Source organism: Alexandromys fortis, unplaced genomic scaffold (genome assembly GCF_014885135.2).
Source record: "Alexandromys fortis isolate MF-2015 unplaced genomic scaffold, M_Fortis_MF-2015_v1.1 scaffold_122, whole genome shotgun sequence".
Classification (NCBI taxonomy): domain Eukaryota; kingdom Metazoa; phylum Chordata; class Mammalia; order Rodentia; family Cricetidae; genus Alexandromys; species Alexandromys fortis.
This window is the reverse complement of record NW_026068004.1, coordinates 1,874,730-1,901,607: the sequence shown is the minus strand read 5'-3', so window position 1 is coordinate 1,901,607 and position 26,878 is coordinate 1,874,730. Positions and strand designations below refer to the sequence as shown.

At 46.7% G+C, this 26,878-nt stretch overlaps 2 protein-coding genes across 5 annotated transcripts in view; one reads left to right on the top strand and one right to left on the bottom strand.

Moving 5' to 3' along the window:
• The window catches only part of Cap1 (cyclase associated actin cytoskeleton regulatory protein 1), a 28,213-nt gene extending 19,827 nt beyond the window's left edge, over positions 1-8,386 (bottom strand). The window contains exon 1 of one of the 4 annotated variants that reach the window (XM_050161323.1): positions 8,247-8,386. The gene's annotated coding sequence lies outside the window, so the exon portion shown is untranslated. Of the gene's footprint in view, positions 1-8,227 lie in introns of all 4 variants that reach the window. The other 3 variants (XM_050161321.1, XM_050161322.1, XM_050161324.1) reach the window with 3 other exon arrangements.
• Positions 7,929-11,784, top strand: LOC126513077 (acyl-coenzyme A thioesterase 1-like). The gene is given in 7 exon segments (XM_050161233.1): positions 7,929-7,993; positions 8,076-8,143; positions 8,234-8,405; positions 9,007-9,248; positions 10,616-10,838; positions 10,840-11,047; positions 11,502-11,784. Coding segments are annotated over 7 exon segments (1,191 nt in total). The 3' UTR covers positions 11,715-11,784.
• The last annotated feature ends 15,094 nt before the right edge of the window (positions 11,785-26,878 follow it).

Below are 26,878 nucleotides of genomic sequence, written 5' to 3'. Positions count from 1 at the left end.
GCTTGATATAATAATGAAATGAAAAAAGATAAAAGAAAGAAAAGTATTTCTAGGTACTATGTAGTAAACGGAACAGGATTTGAATGAAAGAAAAAAACAGGGTTCGTAAGATCATCTTTTAGCTGTTCAGGAAAAAAAAGGTTACTACAAAAAGATGGTTTCTTTTTTCCTTTCTTTTTTTCTTTCTTTCTCTTTTCAAGACACGGTCTTATTATGTAGCATTGGTTGACCTGGAACTCACTATGTAGACCAAGCTGGCCTCAAACTTACAGAGATCCACCTGCCTCTGCCTGAAGTGCTGGGATTAAAGACGTGCCAACATGCCCAACTCATCATAAATGATGTTTCAATGGAAAAAAAAAAAAAACCTATAGTAATTGGTGCCTGGGCATTCAAACTAAATGAAAACCATCAATTAGCCTACAAACTATAGGCAACTGGGTAACTAGCACCTAAATTAAGGGCTGGGATATTTTTCTTTAAGGTTAAAATAGTTTCCCTGCCCCAAAGGGGAGAGGCAAAGCTACCTTCCATAGAATCGGCGCCTCTTGATTGAAAGTCACTGTAGAAATCACCTTGGATGCCAGAACAGTCTTTTCAATGTTCTTAGCAATTAGCTGGGCAGCCTCCGACCAAGCACCTTCAGTGATGGAGAGCCTAGACTTCTGAGACAGCCATTCTATTTAACAGCTCAAAGTATTCCTTATATGGAGGCAAAGTTGCCTCCCTGCAGTTTCCACCCACTGCTCTCAGCTCTGCCCTTGGAGGGCACACACAAGAGGAACCAGACAGAGAACAAGGGTGACCGTGGGCCTGACTGAAAGCACAACAGCATTCAGAGGAGGGAGAGAAAGGCAGTCTGGAGTTACAGGCATGGGGGGCTCAGAATGATGAGGCTAAGGCAGTAGCAGATTCTATCCGGTTCTAGTGAGGGCCAGAAGATGATGTCCATTTTGAATGTACTGAGTCTGAAGAGAAGACTAAGCTTCTGAATAAAAATGTCGGGTAAGTATTTAGAAAGAGGGCCTGGGAAAGGATCAAGGCTGGAGATAATGTTTACAAGTCACTGGCAAGAAGAACTTCATGACATCACCATGCAGAGCAGAAGGAAACGATGAGCTTGATTCTCCAGCAATTTTTTTTGTGGCCTGAAACCAAGAAAAACTAGAAATGGCTAGAGATTCTTGCAGAAGTTACATCTTTTTCCTCATTCTGCATTTTGTAGCACTGGGGACAGAAGCCACGCCTGGCCTCGTACACGCTACACAAATACTGCCGCTGAGCTTCCTGTGAAAACTCCCAACCTCTTCATTCCAACAACTTCTTGCAGCTCACTAACTCATACAGAAGGCAACAGGCTGGGCTACTCCAGCAGCTCTGATCACAACTCCAGAGCCAGGCCTAAGAAATGGTTTCTACTTTGTCCCGTGGGAGTTCTAAGTCATCAACTCAAATAAAACGGAAATGAAAGCAACCGTCCAAGTCAGCCTCTATTCCTAATAACCCAGCTGTCCTTGGACTTTCCTCTGTAAGCCTGCTGAGACTTCATCTTAAGAAAGGAACTATTGCGATGCAGTGGAAGTAGCCGCACCAAGAGGTTTGCTCAGGGTTACCTATTTATTTATGTACCCATGGACAGTAACTGCGCCCGAGGCTCCTGGTTATGGGGAGCAGCTGAACACACTGAGGAGAAAAACAAAGATTTACAGTGGCTATCACATTACGGTGAGGGACTTTTCAGCAAATTCTCTTTTTCCAAAACTTAAAAAAAAAAAAAAGTATCAGCCGGGCGGTAGTGGCGCACGCCTTTAACCCCAGCACTCGGGAGGCAGAGGCAGGTGGATCTCTGTGAGTTCGAGACCAGCCTGGTCTACAAGAGCTAGTTCCAGGACAGGCTCCAAAACCACAGAGAAACCGTCTCGAAAATCAAAAAAAAAAAAAAAAGTATCACTTTTTAGAATGAAAAAAAGAGGGAAAACTTATTGCCGGGCAGTGGTGGCGCACGCCTTTAATCCCAGCACTCGGAAGGCAGAGGCAGGAAGATCTCTGTGAGTTGGAGCCCAGCCTGGTCTACACAAGAGCTAGTTCCAGGACAGGCACCAGAGCTACAGAGAAACCCTGTCTCAAAAAACCAAGAGAGAGAGAGAACATCTTTAATCCCAGCACCAGGAAGCAGGGCAGGCTGATATCCGAGTTTGAGGCCAGCTGGTCTACAGAGTGAGACACTGTTTCAAAAAGGGGTTAAGGGATGAGGGAGAACACTATCTCTCAGGACATCTTTTTCAAGCTACCACAAAGTTATATTATTTTCTTTTATCTCTAACAATACAGAAACCCTTAGGACTAGACTCTAGACATGCTAACAGGAGATGCCTACATACAGGCTGGAGTGCTGGTTGGTTTTATGTCAACCTGACACAAGTTAGAGCCATCTAAGGAGGATTTCAATTAAGAAAAATGCCTCCATAAGATCCATCGTGATTGATGAAGGAGTGGTCAACCCATGGTGGGGGGTACCATCCCTGGGCTGGTGGTCCTGGGTTCTCTAAGAGAGCAGGCTGAGCAAGCCATGGTAAGCAAGCCAGTAAGCAGCACCCCTCAAGGACCTCCATTCATTCCCAGCTCCTGCCATTGGAATTCCTGTCCTGACTTCCTTCAATGATAGACTATGATCTGGAAGTCTATCATGAAACAGAATAAACCCTTTCCTCTCAAATTTGCTTTCTGGTCATGGAGTTTTGCCGCAGCAATAGAAACCCTGACTAAGCCAGCTGACTTAACCCAGAAACCAAAGAATCGACTCTGCAGAGTAAAGATGTCATCTAAATCTAACCGAAATGAGGAGCCACTGTTCTTCCCTAAGATTTCGGTTTCACTGATGATACCAATGACATTTAGTGCCCAAGTCACTGCCACCTGAGGATTAGATTAAAAGAGAAAAGAAAGGCCTATCTTCTAGGGAGGGAAGGGATCCAACCCAGTATCAGGGCTTGTCTCCTATTCCCTCCTGCCATGGTCCTCTGAGACTCCACGAGTGTTAGGTGAAACAGGTAATATCGCCAAGAGCCGCAGTCAGACTGGGGAACCAGCTGTTTCAGTGTTTGGGGCTAACAGACAACTCTGTGTGGCTATGGGGCCCCCTCGCCCTCACCCTGAGAAGAGTATTATGAACATTCAGCAGGCCCTTGTTACCTCCTTGTTTATACTGCACAGCGAACAACCACACTGCTGATTTCTGCCTGGATGGTTGCTTTAATAGAACAGCATTCCCTGCTCACAAATATAAAGATAGATTCAAAGATGAAATCCATCCTTAGCCATGATTCAGCTACAACGAGAGATATGAAAAGATCTGCGATTCTAAGTCTCTAATTAACTTAAATATAGGAATTGTAATGGCCTCTGGAGGAAAAAGAACTGAAACACTCTCCCCCGAAAAAAGAACCTCAAACAAAAATAGCAAGGCTGCTTATTCCTTCCATTAAACATTTCAACTATTTTCCAGCCAAATGGAAAAGTTTGGCACATGTCTGGTAATAGAAGGCAAACAGAGCTGCACTGTAGCACAGGAATATTTTCAGAGCTTTGGCTGGTTGTTTTTAATTGGGCTTATATAATGGTATATCAAGAAGAAATAATTTCATGGTGAGTGCTGAAGTTATACTAATTTAAAAACAGAGGAACTACAAGCCTATCAGCTCTATAATCCCCATCCTCTAGACCAAGCAGGCTAGCAGTATGAACACGAACAAAGCAGGAGTTTACATAGCCACAGCACTGGGAGAGGCAAACCTGCTAACCTGCAGGTAAGTAACGCAAACTTTGCTGCTAGCACCTGCCAATCATAGGCCTTTCTCTATGAAAAGATGCAACTGGGGTGCTGGAGAGATGGCTCAGCAGTTATGAGCACTTGCTGCTCTCACAAAGGACCCTGAGGTTGCCAGCCCCACATCAGGCAGCTCACAACTATTCGTAACCAGCTCCAGGGGATCCAGTGCTGCCTTCTGGCCTCTACAAGCAGCAAGAGTGTGATTTACATACATCACCTGGGCACACATCCACATAAAATAAATAAATGTTAAAAAAAATAATAACTATGCCGGGCGATGGTGGCGCACGCCTTTAATCCCAGCAGTTGGGAGGCAGAGGCAGGCGGATCTCTGTGAGCTTGAGACCAGCCTGGTCTACAGAGCTAGTGCCAGGAAAGGCTCCAAAGCCACAGAGAAACCCTGTCTCGAAAAACCAAAATAAATAAATAAATAAATAATAACTGAAACAGAGGGATACCCTAGAGGGTGGCAAGTTCTTTGAAGACAACCAAGGACTTTCTTGAAAGCACAATAACTTTCCGGTGCCTCAATGAAAACAAGTGATTCCTTCGTTCCAGAGTACGAAATGATTATAATGTGCTCAATGTAGCTACAGAGCCGCCACAGATCCCTAAGTGGGGGAAAGAAGCCCCTGAAGAAAGCACAGCTACGCTGTCTATTACACTTATGTGTTGTGTGTGGGTGCGCACGTTATAGTGCATGTGTCGAGGTCAGAGGACAGCTTGCAGGAGTCGGTTCTCTCCCACCACGTGAGTCCCAGGAATACACCTCAGGTGGCCATGCTCAGCAGTGAGGGCCTTTGCATCATGAGCCACCTCACCAGCGCCTACGGAGTTGTCTTCAGCAGTTCTCCACCAGGAGAAATTCTTTCCTCCACAGAACATTTAGCAATGTCTGAAGACATTTTTGGTTGTCACAATTGAGGAAGTGCTACCAGCATGCAATTGATAGAAGCCAAGGGTGCTGCCAAAACATCTTTATAGGATGGCCCCAAGTGTCAACTGTGCCAAGGCTGAAAAAAACTGTTCTAATATAAGAAGCATAAGGGGAGTACAAATGACTCACATAAAATGCTAATCTGCGTTAGAAAGTCAAGTGTGCATATTAATTTAGGTAAGTGTCTGAGTGGGGCGGCTACAGCTCAGTGGTAGACAAGCAAGCGCAAGGCCCAGACTAATACCCAGCACTTCTAAAACACAACACAAAATGGCACAGCACAAGACAACTCGTAAGAGTCTAGTGGAGACACTATAAATTGGAAAAGGAATTTAGACTTGATTCTTTGGGATGTGAAGTTTTCAATAATAACGCGAATAATGGACAGAAAAAAACCTATTCATTTTAAAGAATTTTCATTTTTTTGTTGTTGTTGGTTTTTTGTTTGTTTGTTTGTTTTCGAGACAGGGTTTCTCTGTGGCTTTGGAGCCTGTCCTGGAACTAGCTCTGTAGACCAGGCTGGTCTTGAACTCGCAGAGATCCGCCTGCCTCTGCCTCCCAAGTGCTGAGATTAAAGGCGTGCGCCACTATCGCCCGGCTAAAGAATTTTCAAAGACTCACTCTGGTGCAGAAAGTGGAATGGCAGGAACAGAAGACAGGCTAGTGGTAAATAAACTGATGGAGGTATCTAAAGGAATATCACAACCACTGGGTGAGATAAAGTATATGGCCCTCAGATTTCAAACCTCGGCATTAAATTTCAAACCAAAGGGTTTAACTTCCAGTAACACTCTATTTGCTTTTCTAAGCACAATGAATCTTGTCTCACAGAAAACTGAAATGAAGTAAAGGCTCAGTCTCTGTTTTTTGTTTGTTTGTTTGTTTTTCAAAACAGTTTCTCTGTAGCTTTGGAGCCTGCCCTGGAACTAGCTCTTGTAGACCAGCCTGGCCTCAAACTCAGAGATCCACCTGCCTCTGCCTCCCTCCTGAGTGCTGCGATTAAAGGTGTGCACAACCACCACCGCCCGGCTTTTTTGTTTTTGTTTTGTTTTTTAAATCAACTAAAAGTTGCATGCTCTACCAAGAACATGAATGAAGAGGTCCCAGTCAGGATGGAAACATTTCAAACACTGCCTCCTCAGAGCTGGATGCCCTAAGGGAGTGTACAGGGCTAGCTACCTCTTGGCCTGAAGGCTAGGCGATACTTTAAAGTATTTTATTGCTACCATTTTTATTAAACTTCTCTGAGTCATCAGTTATACTCAGGTGATCTCTGAAGTATTTCCGGAAGACTAGGAAATACTTTACTACAGAAAGCTCTTCTAGCTGACCCACCCAACCAGCAAACTGACAACCACAAACTAAAACCCAAACCCATTCGGATTGGACACCGAAAGCCCCTAACAACCTGGCAGATCCCCCCAGCCCCAGTTTCTGCCCAACTCCAGGTCTGAGTACTTCTCTAAGCAGTACAGACCAGCCCCGCTGCTGCCCCCTCACCTGTGCTCCTGCAGCGTGCTCTGCCTGGACCACCATACGAGACGTTTTTGGCCTGGCTGGCTGAACTACAAATACCTGGGAGGCTCTGGATTTTGTTCTGCTTGGCCACGCCACAACTTCAGTCCTCCTTCCATCGAGCCTTTTACATTCCTTGTCTGAATGGTACCACCCAGTTCCTTAGGCCAGAATACCAGCAATGTCTAGACTACAACTACTTCTTCACGCCTAGAAATAACAAGCCTCCAGTTCTCTGGATTCCAGCCTTGATATCTGCCCCTGACTGGCCTTCAACTTGTGATTCTCCTGCCTCAAACTGCATTACAGACACGCACACTGCTCAAACACAACCAACCCCTCCTGGCCATTTCCACTTCCCCTCTCTAGTTCAAGTCCTGACATGGCAGCCTCTTTTACATATTAGTCTAAGCAGTGTCCTTCCCATTCTGTCAAGTGAGAAAACCCTTCAAACCCCTCATAGCCTCCGGGCTAACATCCAGTTCTTTTGCATGCTTCCAAGAGCTCCAGAATGTGATCAGTACCTTTCATTCTCTCCACTTGTCTAAGTAACAAGGCTGACTGGTCACTGTCTTCCACAGGCTCAGGTCTCTATGTCCCATAGAGTACCCATAGTACTCTTTGCCTAGAGATGTGTTTTCTAGGTTCTTTATATGCCTAAGGAAATCTTGAAAGACTTAAGTCTTCCACTTCTGCCTAGAAGTGTGGCTCGGATATATCTCCTCTATGCTCTCAGCAGCTCTGTGCGCACACAGTGCACACACTCAGCCATCCTTGATTTGTTGGCCCCTTCCCATGCTGTAAACCCCACAAGTGTATTCCTAGCTACAAAGGCTAAGTGCCTCAACTAATGTGTTTCATACATAGTAAGGTCCAACAAATGCTTAGCGAATGATGAATGTGCCGTCTGGCCTCAGCATGGAACTTCGCTTCAAGGGGAACAGTACAAAGAGCTACAGCGGGCAGTTCTGATACTAACCTCTGTCTAAAATATCCTCAGCCCCATCTCATCTTCCACAGTGTTTCTGACTCTCCTGCTACGTCCTTCCACAGCACCCTCAACACATCTATAACTACTTCTTAACCGGCTTTGCCCTGCTAACTCCACAGGGGCAAGGACTAGACTTTCCAAAGCTGTATGTGACGAAACTTCCGCATTGCTGACACAGAATAAACACAATTTTGTTATCTGTTGAATTTAGTCCTGTGAGGAGATCAAACACCTCCACGTGAAAGATGAGCGAAACACGGCGTTAAAAAAAGTTAAACACGGAATCCTACGGCTACAGGCACCGGACGACTGAGCCAGACCCAATCTGAACCATCTGACTTCGGATCCAGAAGTGGACAGCACCTCCCATAAAGTTAAGCTCGGCTTCCTATTAATAGCGGCAGTCTAAGAGCAAGGGGAGCTCTCTGAAAGTAAACGCAGGGCTTACTATTTTAAACAGGCATTCCAAAAATTTATTGATTTATTTTTTTAGTTCCACAAAGCAGGTAGCCTTTAACCTGCAGCTGCCCAGTTCGAAAAACTACCCCAAGTTAGAGCGGTCCGAAAGAAACGAACGTAGGAAGGACCCGAAACTGGAAATCTCTCTCTAAAACCAGATTCTTTTCTTCTCCGAGATCAATTTACCCATCCGTGCAATGGGAATGAGACCCGATCAGAATAAAATGCTAAGGTCTCGCAGAGTCCAGCCTCAGCGGAGGCTGTAGGTAGTGCTGCGAAATCGAGAGGAAAGTGGCTTCCTCGGGATCTCCCGGCTCATTCTGATACCCCGGCCCCACCTCAAGAGACCGCACCCAGGAACCCGAGATCGCCAAAGAACCACGGTCCCCTCGACAGGGCTCCCCATACACGAGTAGGCTAACAAGGCCATTACCAACACCAGGAACGGGTGGGCCCCAAAGACCACCCCAATCCTTAACCAAACACCAACCCTCACCTTAAGAGTTCCGCCTCACCTCCGGACTGCGATCAGCCGCTCTCCACTTCCGGCAAGAACCGCCCAGCGGTCTTCGCGCGACCCACTTCCGGGCCCTCACTGGGCGTGGCACCCCCACCGGAAATGAAGCACCGGCTGAAATGCTAGCCCCGGAGAGAGGAAGAAGTTTGGCCGCCCGGCTCGTGACTCCGCCCTCATTCCCCGCCACCGGAGAGAGATTCCGGCCCAGGAGCACTTGGGGAAGGGCTCCGCCTCCAAGGCGGGGGCGACTAGGAGAAGGGGCGGGTTTGCAGATTGGGCACGCCCCGAAGCCCGGACCAATGAGAATCAGAAGTCCCTGGCCAAGCCCCGCCTCCGCAAAGGAGGACAGATGAGTGGCTGAGTCTCCTGTCAGTTTGTGCTCGGTGACTGAGGCTGGTCCTTTTTTTTTTTTTTTTTTTTTTTTGCCCTCACTCCGGAAGCGGCTCAGGGAACAACAGTAACGCTGAAGGCTCCGAGAGCCAGAGCCTCTGGTGGTGGGGATCGTAGCCGAGCTCCACCCTTCGCTGGGCGCACGAACTTTGGTTTCCTGTCTGTGGTGCGGAAAAGCACTGGACTCCCAGAGGCTGAGCGTAGCAGGCTCGGCTTTGAGCGTCTGGGCTTAGGTAGCTGAGATGGGTGTTGGCTGGCATAGGGTTTTTTGTTGTTTGTTGCTGGTCTTTTTTTTTTTTTTTTTTTTTTGCCCTCACTCCGGAAGCGGCTCAGGGAACAACAGTAACGCTGAAGGCTCCGAGAGCCAGAGCCTCTGGTGGTGGGGATCGTAGCCGAGCTCCACCCTTCGCTGGGCGCACGAACTTTGGTTTCCTGTCTGTGGTGCGGAAAAGCACTGGACTCCCAGAGGCTGAGCGTAGCAGGCTCGGCTTTGAGCGTCTGGGCGTGCCCACCCTTGCTCGGCTCTGTGGCTACGGCGGGGAAGGTGGAGAAAACCTTCCACTCGCGCCCCAACTTCCTGTTTGCTTTGTGCGCTTTGTGACCATAGATGGTCAGGTCTGTGGCCGCTTGAAAGCTTCCGCCCCGAGGCTTTGGAGTCCTTCCTCCCATCCAGCGGGGTGTGGTCCCTGAGAATGAAATGAGCAGAATTAGAGATCTGTCCCATTCCTCAAAAATCTTGCGTTTGAGGCGTCCTCGCCCCGGGCTACGTAGTCTCAGGTGCCCGCTAATGAATTCACGTGCCACTGAGAATTGTACCCTGCTGGGCAGTCCTCGCCTCCCTGCTTAGACAGGATGTCACGTCTTTGTTTTCTCCGGACTTAACACTTCCCAACCGGTCATTATCCTCCCACAAAGATTTATTTCTAGAAAAAAAAAAATTGGTGAGCGCTGTTCTAGGGTTCTTACCCCTTAGACTGAGTGACTGACAGCTCCATGTTCAAGTTGAATGCAGGTGTTATATGCCAGAGTCAATCACTCAATAAACCCAGTTCTTGTAATAATAGCTACCATTTACTGCGTGCTGACTACACGCCAGGCTTGTGCTGAGTGCTCAAACCATTTTCATTTAATCCTAATAGCAATTCTCTGTGGTAGGTACCATTGCATCCTCGGAATTTCAAAGGAGGAAGCTGAATAATTTGCCAAGGTCACAAAGTACATGTTGGAACTTCGAATGGAAGACAGAACTGATTCTTAAAACCAATTAGTTTAATTAACCCCAGTGATAGATCGATCTGGAATCATTTGAGGCATTAGATGCCTCTGGCTCTAGATACACATGGGTTCCATTCCTGATTTGAGCCTGTTACTAGGGGTCTGAATTCGGACACCTTACTGGCCTCTCCCAATTCTATGATCCTAGTACATTTGAAAGAAAAATGACAACATGGCAAACTGACAAAGTGTATATTTAAAATATGTACATTTTGGAGGCAGGGGTAGTGACTCTCACCTTTAGTTCTAGCACTCAGAAAGGAGAAGCAGATAGACCTTTGTGAGTTCAAGGCCAGCCTGATATACATAGTGAGTTCCAAACCAGTGAGACCCTATCTCAAACAAATATATTTGGACTGGAAAAATTATTCAGTGGGATGAAGACACCTGCTACAAAGTCTGATGACTTAAATCAAATCATGTGCCCTCAGTTCCCACACACAAATAAAATTTTAAAGTTTGAGACAACTTCTCATACCCTTGGCTGGCCTGGAGCGTACCATGTAAACCAGACTGGCCTCAAACTCACAAAAATATGCCTGCTTCTGCCTCCTGAGTACTAAAATTAAAGGTGTAATGGTCAATAAATATTTTTAATTTAAAAGTGTATATGTATATTTAACCAAAAATACTTTTTTTTTCGAGGCAGAGTTTTCAGGCTGCCCTTGAACTCTCAGAGATCCACCTGCTTTTGCCTTCCAGGTGCTGGGATTAAAAGCGTACACCGCCTAAGCAGTCACCCTCAGGTCAAGGGACCAGGAATTGGCCTGCTGGGGATTTCCAAAGGGGCTGACCTCTGCCTCTCCAAGGCCTCTTTCCTGAAAGGCATTACAGCAGCTGTCGTAATCAATGGCTCCATGGCCAACGTTACTGGAACATTGCACTATAAGGATAAGACCCTGCCCCCTTTGAGCATTAACATGAATCAGAGTGACCAAAGATGGCCTTAGAGATATTTTGGAAGCCCTGAATTGCCCTTTAGAAGGCCCTGACCAGAAGAGCATCATCCCTGTGGAAAGGTCTGACTCCACCTTCCTGTTCCTTGTGGGTCAGGATGACTGCAACTGGAAGAGTGAATTCTTTGCCAGTGAGATCTCCAAATGCTTACAGGCCCATGGGAAGGAGAAGCCTGATGTGGGAGTGTCATATCAATCTGTTGATTTCATTGGTTAAGTAATACAGAAACTGCTTGGCCCTGATTGGTTAAAACATAGGTGGGAGGAGTAAACAGAACAGAATGCTGGGAGGAAGAGGAAGTGAGCTCAGACTCGACAGCTCTGCTCTCTGGAGGCGTCATGCTCCGCTCTCCCGGATACACGCCATAGCTCTGCTCTCTGAGGCACACGCGATGAAGCTCCAACCCAGGATGGACCTAGGCTAGAATCTTCCCGGTAAGCGTACCTTGGGGTGCTTACACACATTAATAGAAATGGGCTAGTCCAGGTGCGAGAGTTAGCTGAGAAGAGGCTAGATATAATGGACAAGCAGTGTTTAAATGAATACAGTTTGTGTGTTGTTATTTCGGGGCATAAGCTATCCAGGCGGCAGGGGTGCTGGGGACGCAGCCCTATTGCAACAGAAGCCCCAGATCATCTGCTACCCAGAAGCAGGGCACTATATTGAGCCTCCTTACTTCCCTTGGTGCAAGGCTTCCTTACATGCCAATTTTAACATGCCTGTCCTCTTTGGGGGAGAGCCCAGGGCTCATGCTATGGCCCAAGTGGATGCATGGCAGAATCTCCAGACTTTCTTCCACAAACATTTGGGTGCTGAAGTGAGAACAATCCCAGCAAAACTGTGATTTTCTGTGAGCAGTGACACTTGTGATGTTGATCCCTCCTGAGAATGGCTGCCCCTGTTAGGATGTGCATGTATTTTTGTCTCCTTTAATAAAGTCTTGAGTTTCCCCACCCCACACCCAAAAAAAGCATGCACCGCCACCACCTGATCAGAAATACTGTCTTGGCATCAGAAGATTAGGCAGGTGTGGTGCACACCTGTGATCTTAGCTCTTGGGAGGCTGAGGTAGGATGATTCTGAGTTTGAGGCCAGCTTGGGCTACATAGCAACAACCTATCTGAAAACAAAACAAAAATTCAAAAGGTTAAACTTAAGTGTGTATGAAGCTCAGACCCAACCCCCCCCAATCTATCTCACCCTCCTAAATCCCTTTCTTGAATAGGGGCAGGAAATGTGCAGATCGCACATACATCTAAGAGCAATAGGAGAAAGAGGAAGAAAAGGGATGAACAGAGCCAGTGAGACGGCTCATGGGCTAAAAGTGCTTATGCACGCCTGAAGATGCCTGTAACCCACATAAAGGTGGAAGGAGAGGCGGCTGGAGAGATGGCTCAGTGGTTAAGAGCACTGCCTGCTCTTCCAAAGGTTCTGAGTTCAATTCCCAGCAATCACGTGGTGGCTCACAACCATCTGCAATGAGGTCTGGTGCCCTCTTCGGGCCTGCAGACATACACACAGAGAGAATATTGTATACATAATAAATAAATAAATAAACAAACATTTAAAAAAAAAAAAGGTGGAAGGAGAAAAACCACCTCCCAAAGTTGTTCCCCGACCTCCACACACTTGAAATGGCATGTCTGCCCACATACATGCATGCATAACACATACATAAGTGAAAGACTGTTTTCTTACCTAAGCTGGCAGCTAATGGTAATTCACCAGGTTGCAATGAGAAATAAAAACAAGGACCTTTTTGAAGTCATTTTCTAACATTATTATAGAAAATGAACACACGACTTACAGCCCATACCTAAGAAACTGCTTGTTTGGAATGCATACATAGACGCATGCACTTGTAAGTCCAGTCACAGAATAAAAACATTACCCATCGCATGTTTGTCTAGATATTGAAGGAAACGTATTCAGCTCTTCCTATGTACCAAGAGCTACGGTTTTTCTTCAAGTTCCACAACTGTGATAGAACAGTAGCTTCCAGGGTTCTTTTTCCTCACGGATGCTGTTCTGTGCCCAGGCCACCATGTCTTGTCCACAGCCTGCTCACGTCTAGCACGTGTTTAGTAAGTGCCTTGGATGATGCAGAAGTGTCATTTCCTGAGCTAAGGCGGAGAGGTAAAACAGTGGAGACAGGAATTCGGCCAAGATGAGGTGAGTAGTTCCTGAAGAAGACGACTTCAACACACGGCTGGGCGAAGAGGCTAAACCAGAGTCGAACGTGCAGACCTTGCTGTGGTCCAGTGCAGTCCTGGGCTGTGCCCCCACTGGCAAGATGGACTTTAATGGGAGAGCTATTCAGTTACATTTTAGCACTGTGCTGTAGAGCATGGACTTGAGTAAGCAAGACAGAGAGACAGGGGCAGAAAGAGGGCCAGCACAGTGACTCAGTGAGTAAGAGTACTTGCTGCAGAGACCTGGTAACCTGAGTCCTATCCCTGGAACCTCCAGAAGGATGGGAGGAGAGAAACGCCACAAAACTGTTCTCCGACCTCTGCATGGCTCTGTGGCGTGCATACACATATACATATACATCACATGCACATAACACGATAATAACCTGTTAATTTCTATCCTTTTAAAGAGGACAGGCACTGGAGAGATGGTTCAGCAGTTAAAAGTGTGTATTGCGCTTGTGGATCTAAATTTGGTTCCTAGCACCCATATCTGGTGATTCACCACTGCCTGTAACTCCAGCTCCAGGAGGATCTGACATCCCTGGCCCCCATGAACACATGCATTCATATGCACACACCCACACAGAGATATACATAATGCACATAATTCTTAAAATATATAAATAAAATTTATTTTGGTTTTTCAAGACAGGGTTTCCCTGTAGCTTTAGGGCCTGCCCCAGAACTAGCTCTTGTAGACCAGCCTGGCCTCAAACTCTCAGTGATCCACCTGCCTCTGCCTCCCGAGTGCTGGGATTAAAGGCGTGCACCGTCACCACCCGGCCTGATATACCATTCTTATGAAAGGAATATTGATCATGAGGATAGAAAGAGGACAGATGAATATGATCCTTTAGAGGACACTTGGTCCCCCAGGACTACCACTGGAAGGCCTGTATTCCTCTAACGCACATAGAAACAATCCTCATCAATAGCAAGTGATGGACCTCTTAGGATATGATTAGGCTCTGAGAACTGTGCCCTTATGGATGGCACTGATGCCTTTGAAAAGCTTGAAACCTTTGCATACTTGCCTTCCTACCTTCTACCCTTTAAAGACTTGGCAACAAGAAACCATCTCAGAAGCCCAGAGTAGGACCTTATCAGACAGCTTGAGGACTTCCAACCTCCAAAACTATTAGAAAATAATTTCTTAGTCGCAGGCATTTTTCTATACTAGCTGGAAGGACTGACATCGGGTGTATATTTTTACTTAATATTGCATTTCCTCCTCAGTGAGCACTAAAATCCTAATTGGTGGTGGTGGGGGGGGGTGTTGCTTGCTTGCTTGTTTGTTTTGAGACGGAGTCTCACTATGTAGCACAGCCTAGCCTGAAAATCACTATATAAACCAGGCTGGCCTCAAACTCACAGAGATCCACCTGCTGCTGCTTCCCAAATGCTGGGCGCAAGCAATTCTCTTTGAATGTCTTTCTCCCCCTGTTGGTTTCTTTCTCCTTGCAATTCTTTGTGTGATTGGCACAGAACTGATAATAAATATTTATGGGAAAAAATTTGACTAAATGAAAAGGGTAGGAAGGTGGCCCTGAGACTTGGGGTGCTGGTAATGGCAAGCGAGCAGAACAGGATTTGGGGGTTTGGAGGCTTTGAGTTAGAGAACTTAAACTCTGGTCTGGGGTGGGAGAAGGGAAGAAAGACTTGTGGTGGATCAGTTTACAAAGAGGAATTGCCCTCACTCTTTGCATACATTATCCTTTCTTTCTCTCTCTCTCTCTCTTTCTTTCTTTCTTTCTTTTTTGCTGGGGTGGGGGCTGGGTATCAGCACATTCTAGATCTGCAGAATCGCTTTGTCTGGGGAGGGCTGGGTACCCAAGTCCCCTCCTTATCTCTCAGGGTTTCAGACCCAGAATTCTGACAGTTCATCTGGAGCACTTCCCAGCCTGGCTCACGGACAGTGTGGATCCCTGCAGCCTGGCTCAGAGGACTGGGTGCATCTGTGATCTGTGTAGCCTGGCACAGTGCCTGCAGCATCCGGGCAGATCCTGTATCCTCTGCTAGGAGGGGCAGACAACAGTCTTCCAGAGACTGCCGTCCTTCTCCCCTTCCTAAGGCGGGGGCCCCAGGCTGCAGTGTGAGAAAGGGTACTCTTGGGCCACACTTAGGAGTTGCCAACAGAAAGAGCCAGGATGAAATGTGATGGTTAAAATCTGACTTCGGGGTCACCGGACCTGGAAATGAATCCTGAATCTGCTACTTACTGTGTGATCTTGGAATTATCCTCACTTAACCTCCACGAAGGAAATTCATACCCAGCTGAAATGGCTGATAAAAATTAAGAAAGCAAATTTATACCGTTTATAAAAACAGTTGGGTCTTAGGAAACAATGAATGTTAACAGCTAGTACTCAGAACAAAGAACCCATTGTCTGTGCCCCTGGTGAAGGCCACCAGAGAGCAAAATAGGATCTGAAGTGTCAACACACGGGCTGGTGCCTCCAGAACTGCCACTGCTGTCTCACCAGAAAGATTTCCACCATCCCTGTTTGCTTTCATGGCTATCTGATGGTCAGGGTCAGGGACTGTGCTCTTGGCTGCAAGTGAGACCAAAGCAAATCAGCTAGGAGTCTGAAATGCTTTGCCCACAAATAACAGAAAACCTGGCTGCAATGGCATTTAAAAAATGTTTTAGTGGCTCAGTTTCAAAGCCAGTATCTTTTTTTTTTTTTTTTTTTTTTTTTAGTTTTTTGAGACAGGGTTTCTCTGTGGTTTTGGAGCCTGTCCTGGCACTAACTCTTGTAGACCAGGCTGGCCTCAAACTCACAGAGATCCGCCTGCTTCTGCCTCCCGAGTGCTGGGATTAAAGGCGTGCTGCCCAGGCAAAGCCAGTATCTTCTGACCCTCCCCTTGCCACTTTTTTTTTTTTTTTTTAAGACAGGGTCTCGTGCTTCAGCCTCAGCTGACCTGGGATTAATTCATCCACCTGCCTCTGCTTCCTGAGTCCTGGAATTAAAGGCATGTGCGTCCCCACCCCCACTGACTCCCATCTTTACCCTTTCCGCTGCAAGTGAGCTGCAGCAGCCGAAGCTGTCTTATCATATTTAAGGAAAGAGGAAAGGGAAGAAGAGGCAGTGTCTGAAATTGGAAAGCTGAAGTTTTCTCAAGAACCCACAACGCAGACCCTGTTTCCGGTCCCATAGCCAGATATCTCGGTGAGCTGAGTTCAGCTTCCCTGTCTCTCAGAGGGACCCTTCTGAGTTGTTTCAGTGTTTCCTCCCCTAAAGGCCCTGAGCCCACTTGCCGGTAGCTATAACCTCTCATTCGCTGTCTTAGGGTTTCTATGGTTGCAATGAAACACCATGACCAAAAAAACAAGGTGAAGAGGAAAGGGTCTATTTTCCTTACATTGCCACATTGCAGTTCATCATCGAAGGAAGTCAGAACAGGAGCTCGAACAGGGCAGAAACCTGGAGGCAGGAGCTGCTGCAGGGGCCATAAAGGAGTGCTAATAACTGCCTTGCTTTCCATGGCTTACTCCCTCCGCTTTCTTATAGAACCCAGGCCCACCAGCCCAGGGAAGGCACCACCTCCCATGGACTGGCCCTCCCCCATCAATCACTGATTCAGAAGATGCCCTACAGCTGGGTCTTATGGCATCCCTTTCTCCGTTAAGTTTCGCTCCTTTCCGATACCTCTGGTTTGTGTGTCAAGTTGACCAGCCAGGACACTCACAAATTCTGTGTTGTCTTTTCTCCCGTCGTTTGTCAGGCTGGAGGGATAGCCCAGCTGGTAAAGTGTTTGCCTAACAGGGCCGAAGCCCTGGATTTGATTCTCAGTACTGCATAAACCAGATATACTGGCTCCTGACTCTAATCCTAGCCTTAGAGAGGTGGGGGCAGGAGGGGCAGACGTTCAAGGTCATCCTGGGCTACAAAGTGAGTTCCGGGCTAGTGTGAGAAGCAATTCTGTCTTTAAACAAACAGGTCAGATAACTCAAACTTGCTTGAACTCATTTGTCTTTGGGAACTCAGAGAGATGGTTCAGTGGGTAAACATACTTGCTGCAGAAGCTGGGTGATCTGAGTTTGGTGCCTAGAACCTACAGAAATGGGAAGGAGGGAACTGATTCCACAGAGTTGTCCCCTGACCTCCACATGTACTGTGACATGTCGTGGTGTCCCTCCAACCTCCAAATGCACACGCCACTAAATAACAGTAATTACAGCTGACTGTGGAAAGAGAGAGCAAAAGGACGAGAGAAATGGCTCCGTGGTTAAAAAACGCTTGCTCACAGAGGACCCAGGTTCGGTTCCCAGCACCCACACTGGATGGCACACAGCCACCTATAATTAATTCCAGGGGCTCCAGCAGCCTCTTTTGTCCTCCATGGGCACCTGTACACATGTGTGTACCTACAGACAAGGAGGCACACATACATACAAATAAAGTCCATTTAGAAGAGAGTGGAATTGGTTGGGCCTAGCACACTAGGAAATCCACGGTGAGCAGTGGCAGCTTTGGTAGGAGAAGGAGGCCGCTCTCAGACTCTCAAATGTGGGATAGCTCCTGCTCTGACTGAAATCTGGAATGTGCCCCAACAGGTGCTCCCTTTGAGCATACCTGGTCCCCGCTTGCGGCCCTATTTTGAAGGCTGTGGATGGAGCCTTTCAGTTGCGGGTCCTGGCGGGTGGAAATGGATGAGTAGAAGGCTATCTTTGAAGGTCCTGCTCACCCACAGTTCTCATTTGCCTTCTCTGCCGCCTGGGTGGCCGCCATTGTGAACAGCTCTGCCATATGATCCCTCCTCTGTGATGGCCGCAGCACGTTCCTGTCCCTTTCTGTTGTGATGGACTAAGATCCCTCTGAAACTGTGATTCAAAGCGAACCTTTCTCCGCTTCGGTTGTTTCTGGCAAGCAGGCTGAGACAGCAGCACAAGGCCAGTGTGAAGGGAATGCAGGTGACGCCCCATGAGAGTGACAGATGTACATATGCTAAACCTTTGTGAGAGCCTCCCATCAGCATACACCCTTCTCTCTATTCTTACAGTGCAAAAGCTAAAACAACCCCCAAGACCTCAAACAATTCCTTTATAATCCAATAACATGTCCCACACCCACTTTCTACCCTAACAATGGAAGCAATGCAAAGCCCCTTCCAGTATTTCATCCAGCAAGGAGTCCAGGGTCTCCAGGTAATGTTCATGCTTCTTCCAGTTCCATAAAGACCCCCACCTGCTCAACTATGTTCATAGCAGCATTGTTTGTCATAGCCAGAACCTGGAAACAAATGCCCCTCGACCATAGAATGGATAAAGAACATGTGGTTCATTTACACAATGGAGTACTACACAGTGGAATAAAACTGACATCTTGAAATTTGCAGGCAAATAGGTAGATCTAGAAAACATCATATTGAGTGAGGCAGCAACCCAGAACCAGAAACATAAATATCACATGTACTCTCTCATACGTGACTTTTCGACATAAAGCAAAGAAAACCAGCCTGCAGTTCACAATCCCAGAGAACCTAGACAAAAATGAGAACCCTAAGAGAGACATACATGAATCTAATCTACATGGGAAGTAGAAAAAGACAAGATCTCCTGAGTAAATTGGGAGCATGGGGACCATGGGAGAGGGTAGAAGGGGAGGGGAGAGGAAGGGAGGGGAGCAGAGAAAAATGTATAGCTCAATAAAAACAATTTAAAAAGAAAAAGAAAAAAGACCCCCCCCCCCACCTTCATGCTCTGCCGACTATGGACTTTAAAGTGAGCCACTCCCGATATGCCACAACTGCAGTAAGGGACCAGGGAAGGAGGACAGAGTTAGGTCCAATGCGTAAATACCAAGCAGCATATCAAGAAACCTTCCAGTGACTGATCGCCGCAAGGCCTCAGTCAGTAGCTTTTCACTGCACGCGTCCCGCGTCCCCTGTCCGTTCTATACTCTCTTCATCTTCATTCAACAATGAAAACAGAAAGAAGACATGAAATAGGCATACCACGTCCTAAAAGCCCCGCTCCTGCCATAGCACACATCCCTGTGTTTCTATCAAATCCAGTAGAGTGCATTTTACACAGCTTCAGGTTGAGACAATGGCTGAGTTTGTCATGTGTGGACCGAATCTGTCTTTATCCATACATCCCCCTCTGTCTCTCCCTCCTCCTGTGTGTGTGTGTGTGTGTGTGCGCGCGCGTGCGTGCGTGCGTGCGTGTGTGTGTGTGTGTGTGTGTGTGTGTGTGTGTGTGGTTTCTCTGGCCTTCTCTGGGTCCTAAATTCAATCCTCAGTGTTGCATGGAGGCAGGGCACAGATGATCGGTTCGTTAGGGAAAAGGAGCTAACACATTAATTACCCTTTTGGACTACCACTTTATTGGGAGAAAGGGCCTGGATCATGGTCTCATGATGGATGCTGAGATGAAACAGCATTAAAAAGAAAAGTACAATGTATGGACAACAGAGTAACAGGACCATAAAGGGAAGGAGAGGATTTCCTTTAAAACCTGGAGCTTTAGTAAGCCAGACAGCTGAAAGGAAGTAAAAGAGACAGCCTTCATGACTGAATGATGGGAAGTCCCAGAGAAGGAACCCTTCAGAGAAATCCCCAGGACGAAGGAAACATTTGACTTCGTTTTATGAGCATCATGACTGATTTTGTTTGCACACCACATGTGTGTCTAGGACCTGCGGAGGCCAGAAGAGGACGTGGACTCCTTTGGACCCCGAGTTACAGATAAAGTTCTCTTCTGGAGTGCACTGCCCTACATCAGCATCGGCAACTTCTGTTTTCCCAGTCAACGTTAAAGCTGGAGAAGCTCTGTGGCAATTGAATCTCCTGGTCACGCGAACTCACTCCTGTTCTTTGCTGACTGGAATCCAGCTGTCTTGTGGTGCTGGGACCTGGGACTTCTGCAAGGGCAGGAAGTGCTCTTAACCTCTGAGCCACCTCTCAGCCCAAATCAACTGTTTCTTCCCCTTTTCAGAGTTCCCTACTAGATATAAACGTTGTTGTTGTTGTTGTTGGGACACGGTGTGTTTTGTTTGAGTTTGTTTTTTTGTTTGTTTTGTTTTAAGAGTAAGCAAAGTTTATTTCAACAGGTGAGAAAGCTGATGAGGCGTACACCCTCCCGAGCCTGAGGGCAGAGGAAACCAAAGTGGCTAAACCTCTTCCTCAGGAGTGTTGGGATTAAAGGAACCACTGCTCTGAGCAGATGAGATGATTCATTTTTTTTTGTTTTTGGGTTTTTATTTTGTTTTTCGAATTGGGGTTTCTCTGTGTAGCCCTGGCTGACCTGGAACTCCCTCTGTAAACCAGGGTGGCCTTGAATTCACTAAGATCCTTCTGCCTCTGGCTCCCAAATGCTGGGATTAAAGGCGTGGGCTGCCTTCGCCCTACTAGGATTCATTCTTTTTCTTTTATTTTGGTTTTTTGAGGCAGTGTTTCTTGTGTATTTCTGACTGTCCTGGAACTCACTCTGTAGACCAGGCTGGCCTCAAACTCACAGAGATCTGCCTCTGCCTCGGCCTTCCCAGTGCTGGGATTAAAGGCACACCACCACCACTCGGCTAGGATTTCATTTTTAAAGATCCCCTCTTAGGTCCTTTATTTCATGGCGCAACCTTGTTTTTTTGTTTTGTTGTTATCTTTATCTCAGCTTCTCTCTGGAGTGTCTGATTTACTTAGGTAGAGCTTCACTTCTTCTAGTTGCTGGGAGCACACACTTAAATGGCCACAAGATGGCAGCCTTGCCAGTTCTGGCTTCAAGGAGTCCTGTAACCTTCAATATTAAAGAAGCTTCTAGGTCTTAAATCTTAAGACTTCTTGAGACCCTGTTCTCCTGAGTCTTTCAATATATAGAAGAAGCTTTTGTTTTTAATTTTGAAAAATTTGGGTTAATCCCCTTCTCAGACAATGAAACTAAAGTTGACCTGAGTCAACTTAGTCAGGGTCTAAAATCGAAACCAGAGTTTTCTGACCCAAAGATGGGTGGCAATCTCCCACTAAAGAATTAAATTTCATTCTGCAATGGTGTTATTTAAGCTTTTCTTTTAAATTACGTTAGGGAAAATTAATTCTGGCCAATCTGACAGAGCAGTGTAACCAGACTAACAAGAATGACGATCAAATAAAGACCCACGTGTGGGGTTGGAGAGGTGGATCAGGGCTTGAGGGCCAGAGTGCCACCATCCTGTATCTCTGTGAAACCTTCCCAGAGCTGCTCAGCCTGATCTTGAGCTCATTTCTTAGCCAAGGCTTCAATCTGTTGTCCTCCCGCCTCGGCCTGGGTTTAAAGGCTCGTGCCAATGTTGCCTAGCAAGGAAGATCATAAATCTAAAATGATGTATCTTTACCTTTTTTTTTTTTTTTTTTTGAGCCAGGCAGTGGTGGCACACGCCTTTAATTCCAGCACTCAGGAGGCAGAGGCAGGCGGATCTTTGTGAGTTTGAGGCCAGCCTGGTCTACAAGAGCTAGTTCCAGGACAGGCTCTAAAGCTACAGAGAAATCCTGTCTCAAAAAACCAAAAATAAATAGAAAATAAATAAATAAGTAAAATCCTCATCTGAAAAGGAACGGTCCTAAAGAGTCATGAAGGAGGGGCTAAAGAAGTGCCTCAACAAGGGCTGGAGAGATGGCTCAGAGGTTGAGAGCATTGCCTGCTCTTCCGAAGGTCCTGAGTTCAATTCCCAGCAACCACATGGTGGCTCACAACCATATGTAATGGGGTCTGGTGCCCTCTTCTGGCCTGCAGGCATACAGACAGAATATTGTACATAATAAATAAATCTTTAAAAAAAAAAAAAAGAAGTGACTCAACAACTAGAGTATTTGATGCTCTTTCAGGGGACCTGGGTCCAGTTCTCGATCCCCATGTGACAGCTCACAACTTCGGTCACCAGGCACACGGATCAGGGTGCATACATACACACAGGTAAAACACTCATACACATAAAAATAAATAAACCTAGCTGGGCATGGTGGTGCACACCTTTAGTCTCAGTACTTGGGAATATCTAAAATGTTTAAAGAATCACAGAGTACCTAGTTCTTCAAGGTAAAGATTGCTGAGTCATATTCAATGCCCCACCCCACTGCGTATCATTTCCTATAAACCAAGGAAGCCTGTGGGCTCTAAATTTCAAGACGTGTTCTGAGTCTCATCACATAGTCATTTTATCGCCAGCTATCTGCTCCACGCCACCGTCATCTCCTACTTAGTCGATCATAATACTCCTTGGTTTGTCTCCTAGATGGACAGCCCTTCCTTACACAGTGAACTGAACAGGCAGGTTTCTTCTGCCTCTTCCACAAACCGGAAAGGCATGGGGTAACCTCTGTAGTAGTACTCTCAAAAACAGAGCAAACTGGGAGCCAAGACAATTCTGAAACCCTAGGCCTCTCTCCTGTCTGAGGGTCACTTCCTGTGGCTTTGATTCCAACATCTGGACTTTCAGTCACCCCCTCTGGAATCATCCCTTCTCTTCCAAAGGGAAACTAAGTTTACGAATGCCTAGGCCGCGCAGTCTGCTTCCTGCCTCTAGGAGGGTAGGGGCAAAGGCCTCTCTCACTTCATCTAATCTGCCTATGTCTTTATAGGCCCTATATGATAAAAACTCTGCCAGAGTAATTTTCTCTTTAAAGTTTGGTTATAAAGTGCCCCTCCCCCACCCCCATGCACGTGTTTGCATGTTTGCTGCTTGGTCCTCAGATGACAGTTTTGAACAGGTAAGAAGCCTTTTGCACATGGGCCCTAACTGGCAATCAGAGATATGGGTGTGGGCTGTGAGGGTTACAGACAGGCTCCACTTCCCACCTGAGTCGTCCCTTCCCTGATTTGCCAGAATATAGCAAGCCAAACTGCATGCTCCAGCTGCCAGGGCCAGGAGCTGCTGCTCTAGGCTTTATGAGTGCCACACACTTCCAGTCGTGACCGCTGAATTACCTCCTGAACGGTAAATCGGAAATATGGTATTGACAATGGTTGTGCAACCTTACAGATTTTTTTAATTTTTTTTTTTTTTTTGTTCTGTTTTGTTTTTCGAGACAGGGTTTCTCAGTAGCTTTGGAGCCTGTCCTGGAACTAGCTCTTGTAGACCAGGCTGGTCTCGAATTCACAGAGATCCACCTGCCTCTGCCTCTGCCTCCCGAGTGCTGGATTAAAGGCGTGTGCCACCACCACCAGGCTTCACATACCCCAAACTTTAAAAAGAAGTACAAGCTATTGTCATCCTGTTTTGGATTTTAGACTCAAACTAAAGCAAGGCTGGCGAGAGGGCTCAGCACGGAAAGGCGCTTGCCACCAAGAATGAAGACCTAAGTTCAATCCCCAGAACCCACATGGTGGAAAAAACAGAACCTGATCCCACAAGCTGTCCTGGGACTGCCACATATGTGCTGTTGTACACATGTTCCCACACACATACATATTCACATATACAAATAGATACATAAATGTTAAAAGGAAAGGCATCGACTATGCATCTGAGATATTGGGATTGCTGTGTTCAGTATGAACGTGTCTCTAATTTTCCTGGTAGAGTTAAAGGAGACGCTGACTTTCTACACTATCTGTGCAGGCATTGCCTACGTTTTGCAGAACTTTGTGTTACATTCGTAATTAGAACTGTACATGCTTTTCAAAGTTAGAGGCTCGTAATCCATAATCTTGTTCTAGCAATAACCTCTTGGGCAGTGCTGGATATAGAACCACATGCGTGCTCGTGGAGGCGCTGCTACTGACTGCATCCCCAAACCCTTAGGCTTTCCTTCTCCCTGAACAGTTTGATGGAAAACGATGCCGGGTGGTGTTACCAAAGTCCGCAAGCCCTGGAATCACCTCACTATCATTTCTGGTGTTCTTTATCAACACACAGTTCACACACTATCAAATTCACCCTCCCGAGTACATAATATGTACCTTTACATAAGGTTGTGCAACCACTGTCGCTATCAAACTCCAGGAAAATTTTATTACCCCCAAGAGAAGCGGCAGGCTCATTGGCAGCCGTTCTCCGGTCTCTTCCCCTGGCCCTCGGCAAGCTCCGCTCCGCGTCCCGCTCCACACTTCACGTTAGGAGTAGCGTGTAGTACGTGGCCTTTGTTTCCTTCACAATGCCTTCAGACTTCATCCATGTGTAGCGTCTGCCACTTCACTCATTTAGGGGCTCAATATTTCATTTAGGGGCGCCTCTATACATCCATCAATGAATGGACATCATGCTGTTGGTGCCCCGCCCTCTTTTGGGCCCCTTCACACCACAGTCTGCACCAGCGACACTTCCCTGAGGCTTTCACAGTGCATGTCATTATTATTCCTGTGTATGTGTGCAGAATCTGTGTTTGTGCCACCGTGTGCACGCGTGGAGACCAGAGGACAAGTTTCAAAAGAGTTGATTTTCTCCTCCCACCGCAGCTTAGTTCCAGGGATCAAACTCTGGCCTCCAGGGCAAATGCTTTTTACCTGAGCCCTCTTGCCTGCCTGTGGCACCCAACTCATACAGGCAGACCTTAGGGAGTAACTCTCAGTACAGTGCGTCAGAAAGTTCTGGCATCTTCCCAGAGCGCTTTTCTAACTTTCCACACTGTGGAGGTATGCCTGGGGAGAAGATTGCCATGCGCATATATTAGAGAAGCTCGGTCATTATAATTCCTCTCACTCGCGTGTCCCCTTTGCTGTGGTATTCTCCCAGCCGAGCTAATGCCAACGGAGCAACTGGGAACTAAAGCTTTCTGGCTACAAGCAAGAGCAATCAGCTCTGACAAACTTAAGAAGGAACAGCCAACTGTGGTTCCTACCCTCTCGTCCCATCATTCGGGAGGCTGGGAAAGAAGACTGACCTTAGTTTAAGACTGGCCTGGGCTACCTAGCAAGACCTGGCGTCAAAAATTAAAATATTTGTTGAAAGAAAAATGTGAATGATTCATAGACTCAAAACAATCTGGGGAAAATGTCCAAAGGGCAGGGGAGTATTTTATTAAAATATCCAGGGATGTCGGTAGTTCCCAATACACAGATCACAGCACTACATCAGTTCCAAGTGTTTTGTCCTCTCGTTTCCCACCATTTTTCCCCCAAGAGGAAGAACTTCCAATTGGCCTGGTTGTGATGGGATAGCATCCTTTGACCAGGGGGGGCTTTGAACCGTGACTGACAGTCCCACCAAGTGTGCAGTGGGGGAAGGGCTTTTCCAAAAGACAGCGATAGAAGGCTGATAGAGGAAAACAACAGATGTCCCCTGCATTCCAACCACGGGTTGCCAAGCAACATCTTCCCACGTTTTAAAATACCATATACGATTTTTAAATGCTTCTGCCTCACATAATATGATTATTTCAAAGGCAAACAAAAGACACACTCAGCTCCTTCCAAAAAGACACAGCCCATGCCCAGGAACGGCAGCCATTCCTCCCCACACACCCTGGGGTCGGTCAGGATCCTCCTCCATCGTAACTTGTGGGCAGATGACAGATTTAACCGACACCAGCCCACAACACACGCAATTCTAGGGCAAGAGAAGGATAATTAGCTTTTTGGGAGGCATGGGGGTGGGGCGGCGGGAAGGGTTTGAGACAAGGTTTCTTTGTGTAGCCCTGGGTAACCTGGAACTCACTGTGTAGATTAGGCTGGCCTCAAACTCAGAGATCCATCTGGGATTAAAGGCGTGTTCGCCACCACCATCCGGTTTATTCCCTTTTAAATATATCTAACTTTTATGCATAGTAATATATATATATCAACCAAAAACACACAAATAAAAGAAGTCATGAAACATAGTAAAAGAAGTGATAAGCTCCCCATTTACAGTTTCTTTTTTTGTTTTGTTTTGTCTGGAAGGGAGGTATCCTTTTTGGGCTGGCCTGGAACTCAGTATGTAGACTAGACTGGACTTGAACTCACAGAGATCCTCCTGCCTCTGCCTCCAGATGGTTGGAATTAGAAGAGTGTGCCACCACACCTGGCTTTGTTTCTGTTTTCGTTGTTTTATAAATTATATAATGTGGGGAGGGAGGAAAAGAGTGCACATGAGTGCAGTGCTTCCGTAGGCCAGAAGAGGGCAGCAGATCCTTTAGAACTGAAGTTNTGTGGCTGCTGGGAATCTTACTCAGGTCCTCTGGAAGAGCAAAAAAGCACTCTTGACTGCTGGGACATCTCTCTAGCACCTCCTCCTGGCATTTGTAATTTGCTACTCCCACTCCCAATCCATACTGTCTGGCCATTGACTGGCCAACACCTCACTTGATTTAGTGCTTTGCCAAGTGGTTTGTGGAACTCGGCCATCACCTGATATTTACACCCTTGTGTAGCATTCTCCGGCCTGAAGTATACCCTAGAATATTTCCAAGTGTTGGAATAGCATTGCTGGGTCGTCTCCTCTCACACCCAGCCTGGAGTTTAGTTGCATTCATTCTAGACCCTGGAGAGTCTTCTGCATTGCAAATCACTTCTGTATCTCTCTCTCTCTCTCTCTCTCTCTCTCTCTCTCTCTCTCTCTCTCTCTCTCCTCTCTGACTCGCTCGGGCACTGCCATTTTCCAGCCCCACCTCCCACAGTGTTGACCAGGAGCTCCTGGCGAACTCTGCCTTGGCTCTCTCTCTCTCTCTCTCTCTCTCTCTCTGTCTTGAATGACCAAAATCAAATCTTTACTTTTTAATAACTGTATAAATGTGATCCAAATGTGTCCACCCCTAGCTATCTCTTTTTAGCCAGTGTGGAACAAGGAGTTTTCCAACTTGTCTAATCTACGGGATTACTGAAGTGGGAAGACCCAAGAGTTTACTTTTCTACCTTCCAACTGGAAAGAAGGATCCAGAAGAGCCCGAGCTCACAGTCGTGTCCAGGTGGCCTAGCACTGCCTGG